This window comes from Xenopus laevis, chromosome 3L, assembly GCF_017654675.1.
Source record: "Xenopus laevis strain J_2021 chromosome 3L, Xenopus_laevis_v10.1, whole genome shotgun sequence".
NCBI lineage: Eukaryota > Metazoa > Chordata > Amphibia > Anura > Pipidae > Xenopus > Xenopus laevis.
This window is the reverse complement of record NC_054375.1, coordinates 139,671,831-139,687,626: the sequence shown is the minus strand read 5'-3', so window position 1 is coordinate 139,687,626 and position 15,796 is coordinate 139,671,831. Positions and strand designations below refer to the sequence as shown.

General features: G+C 41.5%; 1 protein-coding gene across 14 annotated transcripts in view; it reads left to right on the top strand.

The window, feature by feature from the left end:
- ank1.L (ankyrin 1 L homeolog) overlaps positions 1-15,796 on the top strand; it is a 187,507-nt gene that overhangs the window by 43,645 nt on the left and 128,066 nt on the right. Inside the window, exon 1 of one of the 14 annotated variants that reach the window (XM_041587080.1) lies at positions 766-867. The exons of 12 other annotated variants lie outside the window; for them this stretch is intronic. In XM_041587080.1, coding sequence (XP_041443014.1) covers positions 856-867 — 12 coding nt within the window. In that variant the 5' untranslated portion in view covers positions 766-855. Of the gene's footprint in view, positions 1-765; positions 868-10,814; positions 10,855-15,796 lie in introns of those variants that run through there. One more of the 14 variants, XM_041587079.1, reaches the window with a different exon arrangement.

The window sequence follows — 15,796 nt, the reverse complement described above, 5'->3', positions numbered from 1 at the left end:
TTTTATCCAAATAATCGAAATTTTTAAAAGTGATTTCCTTTTTCTCTGTAATAATAAAACAGTAGCTTGTACTTGATCCCAACTAAGATCTAATTAATCCTTATTGGAAGCAAAACCAGTCTATTGGGTTTATTTAATGTTTCCATGAATTTCTAGTAGACTTAAGGCATGAAGACCCAAATTACAGAAAGATCCGTTATCCGGAAAACCCCAGGTCCCGATATAACAGGTCTCATACCTGTATTCTTTCTCATCATGCTATCTGCTAGTTCTTTAATCCTTGGCATTTATAAAATTCTGTTAAATATAAGCAATAGCCCATAAGCTTTCTAAGACGCAGAAAAGACTGCTATGCCGGCCGCTGGCTATTAAAGCAGCTCTCATGGGCTTGCCAACCCACTGAGCAGTGACTACCACACTGGTTAAAAGAGAGTTATAGATGGCGGTGTAACTAAATATTACTGGGCCCCACAGCAAATTATTTTTCAGGTCCCCAAAATGTCTAGAGGTTGACCTGTTTTATCAATATTTACTGAAATTGTATATGAATCAGGGCCTCGTGGAGCCCCTATACCTCCTGGGCCCCCCTGCAGCCGCAGGGTCTGCTTCCTCTATAGTTACACCCCTGGTTACAGAACCTGGCATACAAGAAACAATGCAGGTCAAATTAGAGTAAATGAGTGGGATCTGGATTAAATAAGGGTGGGGATGGTTTGAAGACCAAAAACCCCTCCTGCTGCCGGTGATAGGGCTCCAGTGTGCACTTATAGATAGCAGGAGAGTGGCTCTGGCAGAAAGAGAGGGACCCATAGTAAGACACAGTATCAGGAGGACTGCTCCCTCCCTGCTTTCATCATGCGCCTGAAGGTAAGTTCTGCTGCCGTTTTGCAATTTACTGGTTTCGTTCTTATTTCTGCGGTTGTGTAGGGTAGGGTTACTAGTAGGTTCGTGACCCTCACCTACAGAATAAAGCTGAGCACCTTTCATAGGAAGCAATTATATTACAGGGCTGAGCAAATGCTAGTAATTCATTTATTCATTCAACAGGTTCCTCTGCTGTATCTGCTTTTAAAGGAGAACTGAAACCTAACCTAAAGAAGTAGCTAGAAATGTTGTACATTGTGTTTTATGCTTCTGTACCAGCCGAAGGCAACCACAGCCCTTTATTAGTAAGCATCTGTGTCTCCAAAGATGCCCCAATAGCTCCACATATTATTTTCTGCCGAGTCACTGTACATGCTCTGTGCTGCTGTCACTTACTGAGCTTAGGGACCCACTCACAATATACAGTACACATAGAATAGAAATGTCACAATATAAGGCTGATTAGTAATTAATACAGATAATTACTACATAACAGCACATAAACCAGTGCAATTAGCATCAGAATTTAATAATCAGCAAACCTGTAGCATCAGCTTATATTACAGATCATTTTCTGCTGGATAATTAGTGACGAGCCCTAAGCTTAGCTTCTCAACAGCTGCTCAGAGCCCACTGAGCATGTGAGTGTCACAGACACTTTCCAAGATGGTGACCCCCTGTGACAAGTTTGAAGTCCTGGATCATTGCTGCTATTGACAAGCTGAAACTTTAGGCTGGTGCAATAAGTTAAATAAAATATTTTTAGCTATATTATTGTTAGGGTTTAGTTCTCCTTTTAAGGGGTAAGGTGACGCCCAGGCAGGAGTTTTGTGGGCCACAGTGGTGTTGTTATTCACTCTATAGGCCTTATTTATGACCACAAGTGCGAAGGGCACAAATGATCACAAAACCTTATAGCAAGTTGATGCTCTTCATAAAGGTACTTGCGCCAATACATGATCCTTTAAACCTGCAGCCAGTGCCAATACATGTGCCCAACCTGCGCTGATGCATTTTACTCAAGTACAGCCTGACACAAAGGAACCATAGAATGTCTATCAGACTGGACCTGCCACTAATTCCAATACTCTTTTAGCAGCTTGCTTTAAAGGGGCACGTCACCTTCCAAACATTTATTTCAGTTCAGTTGTTTTCAGATCGTTCACGTTCACTAGAAATAAAGACGTTTTTGCGATTATTTTCCTTTTTTTCTTTTAACCATTCTTCCAAAATTGAAGTTGAATGTTCCTTTCTCTGTGTTTTAGCCTGGCAGCTCAGTGATCCAGAAGCAGATTCTGTTAAAAATGTCTGCATTCGTTTCTCAGCAGCATCTGTGGAATATTAGCAACTATTGTATCAATTCTAACAGCTGTCTTTAAAGGGATTGTTCACCGTTGAGTTAACTTTTAGTATGATGTAGAGAGTGATATTCTGAGACAATTTGCAATTGGCTTTCATTTTTTAGTATTGGTGGTTTTTGAGTTATTTAGCTTTTTGTTCAGCAGCTCTCCAGTTTGCAATTTGAGCAGTCTGGTTGCTAGGGTCCAGATTACCCTAGCAACCATACTTTGATTAGAATAAGAGACTGGAATATGAATAGGAGAGGCCTGAATAGAAAGATGAGTAATTAAAAGCAGCAATAACAATAAATGTGTTGCCTTATAGAGCATTTGTTTTTTTAGATGGGGTCAGTGACTCCTGTTTGAAACCTGGAAAAAGTCACAAGAAAAAGGCACATAATCCTATTGAAATTGTAAATGTAATGCATTACGGTGTAATTCTTATAATTGTTGTATACCTATAAAAGGAAAAATGGAAAAATAAAGAATATGTTTTCAAAAAGGCACATAATCCAAAACTATAAAAAAAAAAATAATGAAGACCAATTGAAAAGAATTAGAATTGGCCATTTTGTAACATACTAAAAGTTAACTGAAAGGTGAAGCACCCCTTTAGGACAGGGTCACACGAAGCTACTGGGGGAGATTCGTGTTAGGGGCACACAGAACTACTGTCGCCCAGCAACAAATCGCTTCTTATTCGGGCGACGAATCTCCCCGAACTGCCTCTTGAGACGAGTTAATCGAAAAAAGTCTTTATATCTGGCCAACGCTCTGAAAACAACTGAACTGCAAAAAGTGCCGGAAGGCGAACAACCGCTTTAATGATCTGCCACTGACTTGTTAATGATGAACTCCAGGAACTTTGCATGGAAAAGATGGTGAACTCTAGATATTCCTTGCACTTTGCCCACCTTAGTAAATAAATCTGAATTAGTCTTGCTGTGAATATTGATGGGACAAATGATGTGTACTAAATTTCCAGCATTCAGCCAGTTTCCACTAGCTTTAATCAGAAGGGAAGCAATTCTCTGTTTTTTTAACTTCCGTAAATGCTGCAAAATCTCATCTTACAAATAAGCAATTAAAAACAGTGGCAAACCCTGCTCTGTGTATATGAATAATTGCTAAATTGAGTGGGTCGGGTGTTATCTGAGATGAATCTGTGCTTTGTATATGTTACATTTTGTATAATATTCTCAATGTGGTTCCAGCTACCCCTGCTCAACCCGCGGGCACCTGTCTGGGGGCTGGGGGCTAGTTGAAGGGGCGTATGTAGCTGAGGGTGCTGCTGCCTAAAATTTTTTTTGCTGGGGGTCAGGCCCTTTAATGCAGGGGTTCCTAACCGTTTTTGGCCTGGGGACCAAAAAAGAGCCATTTTTTTTTCCAAGGACCAGGGGGGGGGGATCAGGAGGGGTTGGGGGGTTCAGGAAGGGGTTGAGGAGGTTGGTGGAGGGGTCAGCGTCCAATTTGGGCGTCATTGTTCGGCGGCCCAGTTCAGGACTGTCCGCGTTGCTTGGAGACCCCTGCTTTAAACGTACAGTTCAATGTGAAAATAAAAACTGTGTAAATAGCCTGTGCAAAATTAAAAATTTTCTAATATAGTTAGCCAAAAATGTAATTTATAAAGGCTGGACTGACTGGATGTGTAACCAGGCCCGGATTTAGGGAAAGGCCCCCTAGGCCCGGGCCTAGGGCGGCAAGATGTTAGGGGCGGCAAGAAGGCGCCCCCTAACATCTTGTGTAAGTCGGCTGCTCCTGATAGATCCGGCTGGCTTTAGGACCGCTCCTCCAGCCTATCTCCCGCTGTGGCTCCGCCCCCTCCCACTCCTCTCTGTGCTCGTGCTGCTGCTGCCTCTGCTGTGCTGCGTGTGTCCCAGCAAGGTGATCTGTTCCTGGTATGTACATTTAATATTTCCCCTGCAGATCTGCTGTATATCGGCCATGTAGAGAAATATGTCATAGTCAACTTGCAGATTTGCTGGAGGTGCAGAATCACAAGTGTTCTAACTTCTAAACCTGTTACAGATTTTTTTATGTCCCTTTCCTGCTTCCTACAAAATGAAAACCATTTCAGTTCATGTATTATAAGGGATAATGTACCCCCTACTGTAAATGATAAGGATATTAGAAGTCACTGAGGGGTTCTATGGCCATATAAAGGCACAAGGCTGCAGGCTGAGTTATACAGGGAACTCTGAGTATCACTCCTGTATTATAAGGGATAATGTACCCCCTACTGTAAATGATAAGGATATTAGAAGTCACTGAGGGGTTGTTCTGTGACCATATAAAAGCACAAGGCTGCAGGCTGAGTTATACAGGGAACTCTGAGTATCACTCATGTATTATAAGGGATAATGTACCCATACTGTAAATGATAAGGATATTAGAAGTCACTGAGGGGTTGTTCTGTGACCATATAAAGGCACAAGGCTGCAGGCTGAGTTATACAGGGAACTCTGAGTATCACTCATGTATTATAAGGGATAATGTACCCCTTACTGTAAATGATAAGGATATTAGAAGTCACTGAGGGGTCCAGTAACCATATAAAGGCACAAGGCTGCAGGCTAAGTTATACAGGGAACTCGGAGTATCACTCATGCATTATAAGGGATAATGTACCCCCTACTGTAAATGATAAGGATATTAGGAGTCACTGAGGGGTTGTTCTGTGACCATATTTAAAAGGGACAAGGCTGCAGGCTGAGTTATACAGGGAACTCTGAGTATCACTCATGTATTATAAGGGATAATGTACCCATACTGTAAATGATAAGGATATTAGAAGTCACTGAGGGGTTGTTCTGTGACCATATAAAGGCACAAGGCTGCAGGCTGAGTTATACAGGGAACTCTGAGTATCACTCATGTATTATAAGGGATAATGTACCCCCTACTGTAAATGATAAGGATATTAGAAGTCACTGAGGGGTTCTGTGACCATATAAAGACACAAGGCTGCAGGCTGAGTTATACAGGGAACTCTGAGTATCACTCATGTATTATAAGGGATAATGTACCCCCTACTGTAAATGATAAGGATATTAGAAGTCACTGAGGGGTCCAGTAACCATATAAAGGCACAAGGCTGCAGGCTAAGTTATACAGGGAACTCGGAGTATCACTCATGCATTATAAGGGATAATGTACCCCCTACTGTATATGATAAGGATATTAGAAGTCACTGAGGGGTTGTTCTGTGACCATATAAAGGCACAAGGCTGCAGGCTGAGTTACACAGGGAACTCGGAGTATCACTCATGTATTATAAGGGATAATGTCTGCTGAGAAATAGGAACTACAAAGATTATGATGCTGCCAAGATTTGACTTTTTTATTTTATAATAAATATTTAACTGATGCTGCGGCTGCGCACTGTAGCACAATTGACAAACTTATCAAAACAAGGGACACATCTCTCTCTGCATCTATGTATAAAAAGGTGTCTATATATAGAGAATATATATAGATATATCTCAAACAAGCCTAACTGCTAGTTGATCCATCTGATCCACTTTTGCATAAATGTCCTGATTGGAAAAAGATTCACATCCAGGGGGGGGGGGGGCGGCACAGTAGCTGGGCCTAGGGGGGCAAGGAGGGTAAATCCGGCCCTGTGTGTAATATAATAGCGAGAACAATACTTCCTGCTTTTCAGCTCTCTAACTCTGAATTAGTCAGTGTGGGACATAACATAACATGTTCAGTGAGTTTGCAATTGATCCTCAGCATTCAGCTCAGATTCAAACACAACAGTTATGACCCATGTGCCCCTCTCAAGTCACTGATTGGTTACTGCCTGGTAACCAATCAGTGCAAACCAAGAGAGCTGAAAAGCAGGATGTAGTGTTCTGGCTATTATGTTAGACATCCAGTCACTCCAGCCTATTTATTTACCTAGTTTTATTTTTAAACTGAACAATTCCTTTAATGTCATGCCAGTATTTGTTGCTGGCAGGCCCTGTGGCTGTTAGGCAGGGATTGCATGGGAAAGCTCTCTCTAGTGTTGCCAAGTGTTATTGGCGTGCCACAGGCAGCACATTTCACATGGTTATTTACAGAAACAAGTAGGCAAGGGAATTCTGATCATGCTGATCCTTCAGCCTTTACTAGCCACCCCATGTGCCATTAGGCTTAGGAGCCCTCACAATGATGAGTCTTCCCCTAATAAACTCCTGCCTGCTTTTCAGCATTCTAATTTATTTGTCCAGGGGCGTAACTACAAAGGAAGCAGACCCTGCGGCTGTGGGGTAGGTGCCCAGGAGGTATAAGAGGCCTTAATTAATGAGCAATCTCAACATATATTGGTAAAACAGGACAATCTCTAGATATATTAGGGGCCCACAAATTAAATTGCTGTGGGGCCCAGTAACATGTTACAGTACAGTTACACACTATTAATCCATATATTTAAAAAACAGTATTTGGGTTAGGGTTGCAACCTGTTTGATTTTGACCCAAACAGTTGTTTGTTTTTCAGCCTTATGAAACCCGAACAATAATCTGGCCAATACACATAAAACATTTAAATACTAAGACACTCTCCCCAACATGGCTTAGTTACTATCGAGTACAGTTCATTTCTTATTATTACAGAAAAAACAAATCAATCAAAAAATAAGATTTGTTTTCTAAATTGGCATTGCTGCATTTCAGAGCTTTCTGGATAATTAATTTCTGTATAACAGATCTCATACCTGTAATTAAAGGATCGGGCTTAATCATCAAGCAGAATAGAGATGGGGTTGCCACCTGTGTGGTTTTGAACCGGGCATCAACACTTTAAAACATTGACAGTGGCATCCAAGTGATGCAATAGCCTCACCCCGGTGTCATAACTTCACCAACATCATTGTGCCCACCTCTGATGTCATCATGCCTGTTCCTACATCACTGCCCCACCCCCAATGCTATCTCCCCCCCCCGTTCGGGTTTAGCAAAGGTGGCAACACTAATTTGGGTGGATATTCCCTTTGAGGATCTGCCAGCCTCATCTGGTAAAGATAGTGAAACACGGGCAAAGTCTATTAGCCATCTTATAGTAGCTGCATTTTGTTGTGTTTGAGAGTAAATCCACTTTTTTAAATTACCAAAAAGGCCAATTTTTAAGCTAAGCATTCACCACAGGTGCGTGACAATGACCGTTACATCTGTGCGAATGGTTAGTGATGGGCGAATTTGTCCTGTTTCGCTTCGCCCTGAAATTCGCGTATTTCCTGCAAAATTCGCGAAACTGGAAAAAACTTTGACACCGGCGTTGAAATCGTGCCGCCGGCTAATTTTCACCAGTGAATTTCCCACAAAATTAGCAAAACTGCCGAAAAATTGGCACCAGCGCTGAAAAAACTTTGACGCAGATGAATTTTCATCAGCGAATTTTTGCGGCAAATTCTCAAATTTATTTGCTGGCGGCGAAACGGGCAAATTCACTGCAAATTCGTGCATGGCGGGTAAATTCACCCATTACCACCAATGGTCCCTAATTTTCAGGGACACACAGACTGGATCTTTCTGTAATTTGGATCTTCATACCTTAAGCCTACTATAAAATCATGTAAACATTAAACAAACTTAATAGGCTGGTTGTGCTTCCAATAAGGATTAATTATATCTTAGTTGGGATCAAGTACAAGGTATTGTTTTATTATTACAGATAAAAAGGAAATCATTTTAAAAGATGTGGATTATTTGGATAAAATGGAGTCTATGGGAGACAGACGTTCCGTAATTCGGAGCTTTCTGGATAACGGGTTTCTGGATAATCGATAACATGCCTGTATCTAGAAATAATTTTCAAATATTAACAACTAGGCTGTTTTGTGCAATGTTGATGCACAGAGTTTCCAACACTGAGACCCGGCCGCGGCCTTATCATACATGTGCAGAGCTCAGGGTGGGGCCACAGAGAATTACACAGCACTATCTGCTCATCTGTTCATGTGCTCCCACGATAAACATTATTCCATACATTTACTCTGGGTTGATATGTACCTTGCATTAGACCTATTCTGCTTGCTGGTGATTGCTGACGTAGAACACTTTTAATAATATTGTGCCCTGTGCACTGGAATTCTGTGTGTGCAAATAAAGAGAGAATGGTTGGAGGGAGCCTTTAAGAGGTAGCAAGGTGGCAACTCTAGAGTGCGAGCTCTATTTGCAAACATCTTTGAACTATTTTAGGGTGACAGGTGCCCTTTAAGGTGTGGGAAGTCTTAAACGTATTATACATGACTCCTCTCAGTTATTAACAGTTGGCCTTACATAGGGTTCATTGCACCAGCCATTAGTTCCCACAGTTCTCAGCGGGGAACAGGCCTGGGCCAACAGGACCCGCCAGGTTTTTTTTCTCAGTGTCCCACTGGCCCAGTCTGACCCTGACCCTACAGATTTTAGAAGTCGGTGGATCTGCTGCTGCCTAATGAAAGACAATGCAATTCTACGTACCGGTAGCTTTGCAATATACATTCATTAGAAATTGTTGGCAATTATTCACTCTTGCTACTAAAAATGCAACAAATCCAGGATTCGGTTTGGGGTTTGGCCAAGATTTTTCAGCAGGATTCAGATTTGCCCAAATCCGATTCCTAACGTGCATATGCAAATTGGGGAGAGAATTTCTTTCCACTTTTTCCCTATACAAATGCAAATTAGGATTTGGTTCAGTATTCATGTGGATATTTCATGAAGGATTGGGGGATTCAGCCGAATCCCAAACAGTGGATTCAGTGCATCCCTACTTGCTGCCTATAATACCAGGACATATCTCTTATGTCCAAACCGATCTTGTATTGTACCTGTAGCAGTTGAGATGATTTATTATATATTCTATATAAAGCCCTAGCGGGTGGGCTGTTTGACTAAGATTGGGAAATCAGACAGTAAGCTCCACCTGAGCAGAATTATGAATGACTGAACATAAACCATTGTGGAATGCACAATGTATATTGACAGCCATTAAACTCAGCCACAGCAGAGATGTTGAGTTTTCTAACTCTTTACATTGACAGTGAGCTAAACCTTTTGGCAAACTGCTTACAAGGTTGCCATCAGGGGTTCCCAGTTATTAGCCCATTGGCCACCTGGGCCCTGAGGGTGGTGGGCCCTGAGGGTGGTGGGCCCTGTCAACAAGTTAAATGGGATAAATCCCGAAAAAATGTGAGTTTTTTTTTTAAAAATTAGGATTTTATAGTCAAAAAAACTCTAATTTTTCAAGTTTTTGCCGTTCAGCCTTTAATAAATAACCCTCAAATGTAAGGCTACAAATGTATTATTGCTACGTTTTATTACTCAGACCCTCTCCTATTCATATTCCAGTCGCTTATTCAAATAAATGTATGGTTGGTAGGATAATTTGGACCCTAGCAACCAGATGGCTGAAATTGCAAACTATAAAACTGCAGAATAAAACCACAAATAATAAAAAATTAAAACAAATTGCAAATTGTCTTAGAATTGTCATACTAAAAGTTAACTCAAAGGTTAACTACCCCTTTAAGGGTAAAGGCACACAATGCTATTTGGCAATGCCTTCCTGTCGGCTAGAATCTAAATTGCCAGCAGGATGGCACTCAAAGCGCTTTGTTTTCCGAAATTGCCAGAAATTTCATCGTGAGGCAACTCCGGGCGACTTTGGAAAACTAAGCGATCCGAGTGCCATCCCGTTGGTGACTTACAGTACATTCTAGACGGCGGGAAGGCATTGTGGGGAGATTAGTCGCCCGAAGAAAAGGCGATTTGTCACTGGGCGACTAATCTCCCCCAATAGCATTGTAAAGGTGGCCATACATGGGCCGATAAAAGCTGCCCACAGACCGTGTCGGCAGCTTATTGGCCCGTGTACGGGGCCCCCCGACGGCTTCACCGATCGAGATCTGGACGAAAGTCGGCCAGATCTCGATCGGATGGGACGAAAAATCCCGTCAGATCGCGGCCGCATCTATTCGTTGATGCGGTCCCGCGATCCGACCGCCCATTGCTATTCGTTAGGATCCGATCGTTGGGCCCTAGGGCCCACGATCGGATCAGCCCGATATCGCCAAACGAGATGATCTCTCAGTGTATGGCCACCTTAAGCCTCTACCCTAAGAGCAGTCCGATGCCTGAATCTGCACCGAAGGGTAAGGAAAAAGTTAGGGGCATTTGCCCGGGTTAGAAGCTAGGCTGGGAGGGAAGAAGGGAGGGGGGCGGTGGGGTTTTTTTTAATAAGGGGTTTGTTTCTCCTTTAAAACTGGATAATTAAGTCCTAGCAACCAAGCAGCAAGTGAGATTCCAAGCTAGAGAGTTGCAATCAGTTATATGCATCCTACTGACAGTTCCCCTTTAAATACAGATATTGCATTAGGCTTCCCACTTGAAGTCTGCAAGGAATGTTCTCTTTCCTGACCAGGAGCAATGCATTTGCATGTTATGATTGTTTTTGTAAGTGACATCTGAGAGGCTCTAGGGCCAACTTCTTCTTACCCCCATGCCAAAGACATATGTCCAGGATGTGCTGCCCTGGGCACTGTGCCTGGTATTTAAAGATGGGAGAGAAAGCAGGACAGGGGAGGGACGTAGTGTGTGAGATGGAAGGGAGGGGGGTTTGTCTGTATGCAGCAGCAGCAGCAGAATGGCAGAGCGGGCGGGCAGGCAGCGGGCACAGCCTGTGAGTAACAAGAGGGAGTGAGGGGGGGTTAGATATGGGGTTAAAAAGACTAGAGGGGTGGGCTGCTTTAACATTTCCCCCTTAGTCTAAAGCCCCCAGAGAGTTTATTTATGGCCTGGACACTGGGCACCTGCTTCACTGTATCCCAGCCGGCAAGAGAGAGTGAGAAGCAGCAGCTGAGGCAGCTCCCTAACAGTAGCACTGCCTATAGCACTTTACATTGTCACTGTCTGTGCCCTCCCCCTGCACCCTGTGACCCTGGATGGACTAAATCTAAATGACAATTCTCCGGTGTCATCTCATGCGGGGACATGATTTACGCTCAGCCACTCTCGTATCGGATTGCTAGCTCTTTGGGGGAACTATTCCTCTACTTAACTGGCTATCATCCATGCACTTAATTAAAAATACTGCCCAACTATTATAATACTTTTATGCTTCTTAATTCTCTTCATCTGTAATCGGGCTATAGCCATTCATACGGACATACCGTATATACTCGAGAATAAGCCGAGTTTTTCAGCCCCCAAAATATGCTGAAAAACTCTACCTCGGCTTATACTCGGGTCAATCGCAAAAATGGTCGCCGGCGTCTAAGAATAGTCGCCGGCGTCCAAGAATAGTCGCCGGCGTCCAAGAATAGTCGCCGGCGTCCAAGAATAGTCGCCGGTGTCCAAGAATGGTCGCCGGCGTCCAAGAATAGTCTCCAAGAATATTCGCCGGCATCCAAAAACGAGATGCCGGCACCTCCAATGGGAGCAGAAACCGTCAATTTTTTGATTGAAACTTACCAGAAGCTGCTGCATCTCACCCTCGGCTTATACTCGAGTCAATAAGCTTTCCCAGTTTTTGGAGGTAAAATTATTTACCTTGGCTGATACTCGGAACGGCTTATACTCAAGTATATACAGTACTTACACTTGCTTTACTAACATATTACTCTCAGTTTCTCTGAAGTATCTAATGAGCCTTAAGCTCACTCACATGCAAAGTAGAATTAAGCAATGAAATGCCACATCCCTTGGGCTGTTGATCTTGTAATTACCCTGTGTCATTTCTGATATCTATTGTAGGTTAATAAGATTTTTAGGATGTCTCTGTTCCTGTCTGTATTTGCATTCCATAGTATAAAAAGTAGTTCTATATAATATGTTTGCCATGTTTTATTTTGTAAATAATATAAAGATATTAGAGGCTGCATTCTCTGGCCATATTCATAAAATAAAGTTGATTGTTGATAGCTTTATACAGGAATGGGACCTGTTATCCGGAATGCTCAGGATCTGTTATCCAGAATGCTTGGGACCTGGGGTTTTCCATCTGTAATTTGGATCTCCATACCTTACGTCTACTAAACAAATCATTTAAACATTAGGTAAACCCAATAGGATTGTATTGCTTCCAATAAAGATTATTTCTTCGTTGGAATCAAGTACAAGTTACTGTTTTATTATAACAGGTACTGGACCTGTTGTACAGAATGCCCGGGACATGGGGTTTTCCTTAATTTGGATCTCCATACCTAAAAAAATAATGTAAATATTAAATAAACCCAAAAAGATTGTTTTGCCAACGAGGATTAATTATATCTTCGTTTGAATCAAGTGAAAGGTACTGTTTTATTATAACAGTTATGAGACCAGTTATCCAGAATGCTTGGGACATGTGATTTTCCATAATTACAATACAAATTGTGCAAATAAAGTACAAGGTACAGTTTTATTGTTACAGGGAAAAAGGAAATTATTTCAATAAAATGGACTCTAGAAGATGACATTCCCGTAATTCAGGGCTTGCTGGATCACAGTTTTCTGAATAACGGATCCCATACCTGTACAGAAAAAAAAGGAAATCATTGTAAAAAAATGGGAATTAATTGATTATGATGAAGGGTATGGGGGATGGCAGAGCTTTCTGGATAACAGGTTCCTGGATAACAGATCCAATGCCTGTATATTTTATTTTGGGAGAATGGCTTGAGAAATCCTGGTAATGAGACATTTTCTCCTAACATGTATGTTTGAGTATGTTTTATAAATGATTATGTACAGGTATGGGACCTGTTAGCCAGAATGCTCGGGACCTGGAGTTTTCTGGATAATGGATCTGTCTGTAATTTGTATCTTCATACCTTAAGTCTACCAGAAAATCCTGTAATCATTAAGGGGGTTATTTACCAAAATCCGATTTTATCTCGACATTTTCTGATCAAATCTGCTTGTTTTTTTAGGCTTATTTATTATTACATTTTCCCCAAAATTTGCTATACAGGAAAAAAAAAATCTGATTTTCACGATTTATTTGGATTTTTCACCCGAAAATTTGGGCATTTGCTTTTTTTTTCACGAAAACTCGGAAAACTTTGGGGTATTGCACGAAAATAAAATAAAGCGCACATCAAAAAATCATTGGGACTTCTCCCATTGACTTGTATGCAACCTCAAAAGGTCTGAGATGCCGGATTTTCTAATTCGGACATTTCCATCCTTGGGGTTTAATAAATTCCGAAAAATTTGTGATTTTATATATTTTTGCATTTGGAGTTTAGTAAATAACTGCTTAAATAAACCCAATAGGCTGGTTTTGTTTACAATAAGGATTAATTATATCTTAGTTTGGATCAAGGACAAGCTACTGTTTTATTACTACAGAGAAAAAGGAAATCATTTTTAAATATTTGGATTATTTGATTATAATGGAGTCTATGGGAGACGGCATTCCTGTAATTCGGAGCTTTCTGGATAATGGATCCCATATCTGTATAAGATATTCTAGCTATAAGATCAATAGTGTTATAATACTTAAATTCATCCCTTGATCTACTACCTGCTTGAAACACAGGGCACAGCTGGCATTATGAAGAGGTTGGCGTTATAATGAATTGAACTTCTGGCTACAAGCAAGGGGGACTCTATAAAGAGGGCCAAGTTTAGTCTTTCTAATCATATTCCCTGTAAACTCTCAGCCTGTAAAGCAGATGAAGAATAATGTGTCTCCTGCTAGAGTCGTAGTAAATGTGTTCCTCGCTAGCATTTGTCTTGATTTGTCTGCATGTCCCTTAGAACTCAGTACCCTTATGTATATAAAGTGTACTGATAATAATAGCCCTGTGTGTATGCTTTGTTCAAACACTGGTTATTAATGCAATTGCTAGAATTCTGCCAGTTTTGGACACTGTCAGCTACAGATAGATCACTGTATCTTGGCAGTTGCGGTATGCACATTAAAGGAACAGTAATACCAATAATTGAAAGTGTTTTAGAGGAATGACAATATAATGTACCGGTACCCTACACTGGGAAAACTGGCGTATTTGCTTTAGAAAGACTACAATAGTTTATATAAATAAGCTGCTGTGTAGCTAAGGGGGCAGCCATTCTAATCTGTAAAAGGTGAAAAGGCACAGGATACACAGCAGAAAACAAATAAGTTTGTTAGTATACAATGGGATTCTTCAGATCTGGGGGCAGATTCACTAACGGGGGAACTTTCACCAGCATCGGCTTCGCACCACTTCACCAGGCGCAAATACACTACGACTAATTCACAAAAATGCGAAGTTTCGCCCGGGCGTCAAATGATGACGAATTTTCGCCAGCTTTCCTTTGGCTGTGCGAGCATTTCATAGCGTAGATGCGCTAGCATTCATTTGTGCCTAGCGAAACATCGCTAGTGATCTTGCACTTAGGTCAATTTGCATAGGGAAGGAAATTTAAAGTTGCATGGACGTCTTTATTATAAATGATGCTGCAAATGGTTTAAATTACCGGTTTTTATCACACATGTCCAGGGAACCTTAATAAAAGCAAGAGCGTTAATATACTGCCCTACACATGAGCCCACTGTAAAATGAATGTTCCATACATTAGGAAATGTCTGGAAAAAACTAGGGATGCACCGAGTCCACTATTTTGGATTCGGCCGACCCCCGAATCCTTCGTGAAAGATTCGGCTGAATACTAATCCGAATCCTAATTTGCATATGCAAATTACGGGTGGGAAGGGGAAAACATTTGTAACTTCCTTGTTTTTTGACAAAAAAGTCATGCAATTTCCCTCCCCTTCTGTAATTTGCATATGCAAATTAGGATTCGGAATCGGTTGGGTCGGGCAGAAGGATTCAGCCTTACTCCGAATCCTGCTGAAAAAGGCCGAATCCTGCCCGAATCCCAAACCGAATCCAGGATTTGGTGCATCCCTATAAAAAAACGGACTTTTGCAAGCAATCACACTGAAAAAAAGGAAAAGTCGCCAGGTTTTTTTTGAACTTTGATGCATTTTTGGCTCACAGGGTATGATGCAAGTGACAGAGATTGAGGATATAGCACTTCGCCTGGTCTGAGGTGGCGAAGGCAACTCTGGCGAAAGAGGTAACGTTCAGTAAAATCCACATTTTAGCAAATTTGCGGAGTAACGCCCGTTCACAAGCGCGAAAAGTCTGTTTCACTAGCGTATTGGCACCTGCACCTGTTAGTAAATTGGTGACATCCCTGCGGGTGGCAACGCTGGCGAAAAATCACTTCACTCTTTAGTAAATCTGCCCCTGGTATCTACTGTGTATCCTGTGCTTGAATGGCTGCCCCATGGCTACACAGCAGCTTGTTTATATAAACTATAGTAGTGTTTCTGAAGCAAACACATACGTTTCACTAGTGTAGGGCAACAGTACATGATATTGTCATTCCTTTAAAACACTTTTTTGATATTACTGTTCCTTTAATAAAGTGACATATGCAGATAAATAAGACTCTCCGTGCACACTACCCCTATGGCCTAATGTTATGCTGAATATTTACCTAGTAAATAAATTGTAATGAAGAGAAAGATTCAAAGGCATTTATTCAAAAGGCAATTACAGTGTATAATAGTCTGTGACAGGCACAAACAATGTATCCCTTGTACCAGAAGCAGCCAAGTTATTCTCCAGCTGTTCCAGAGCCGA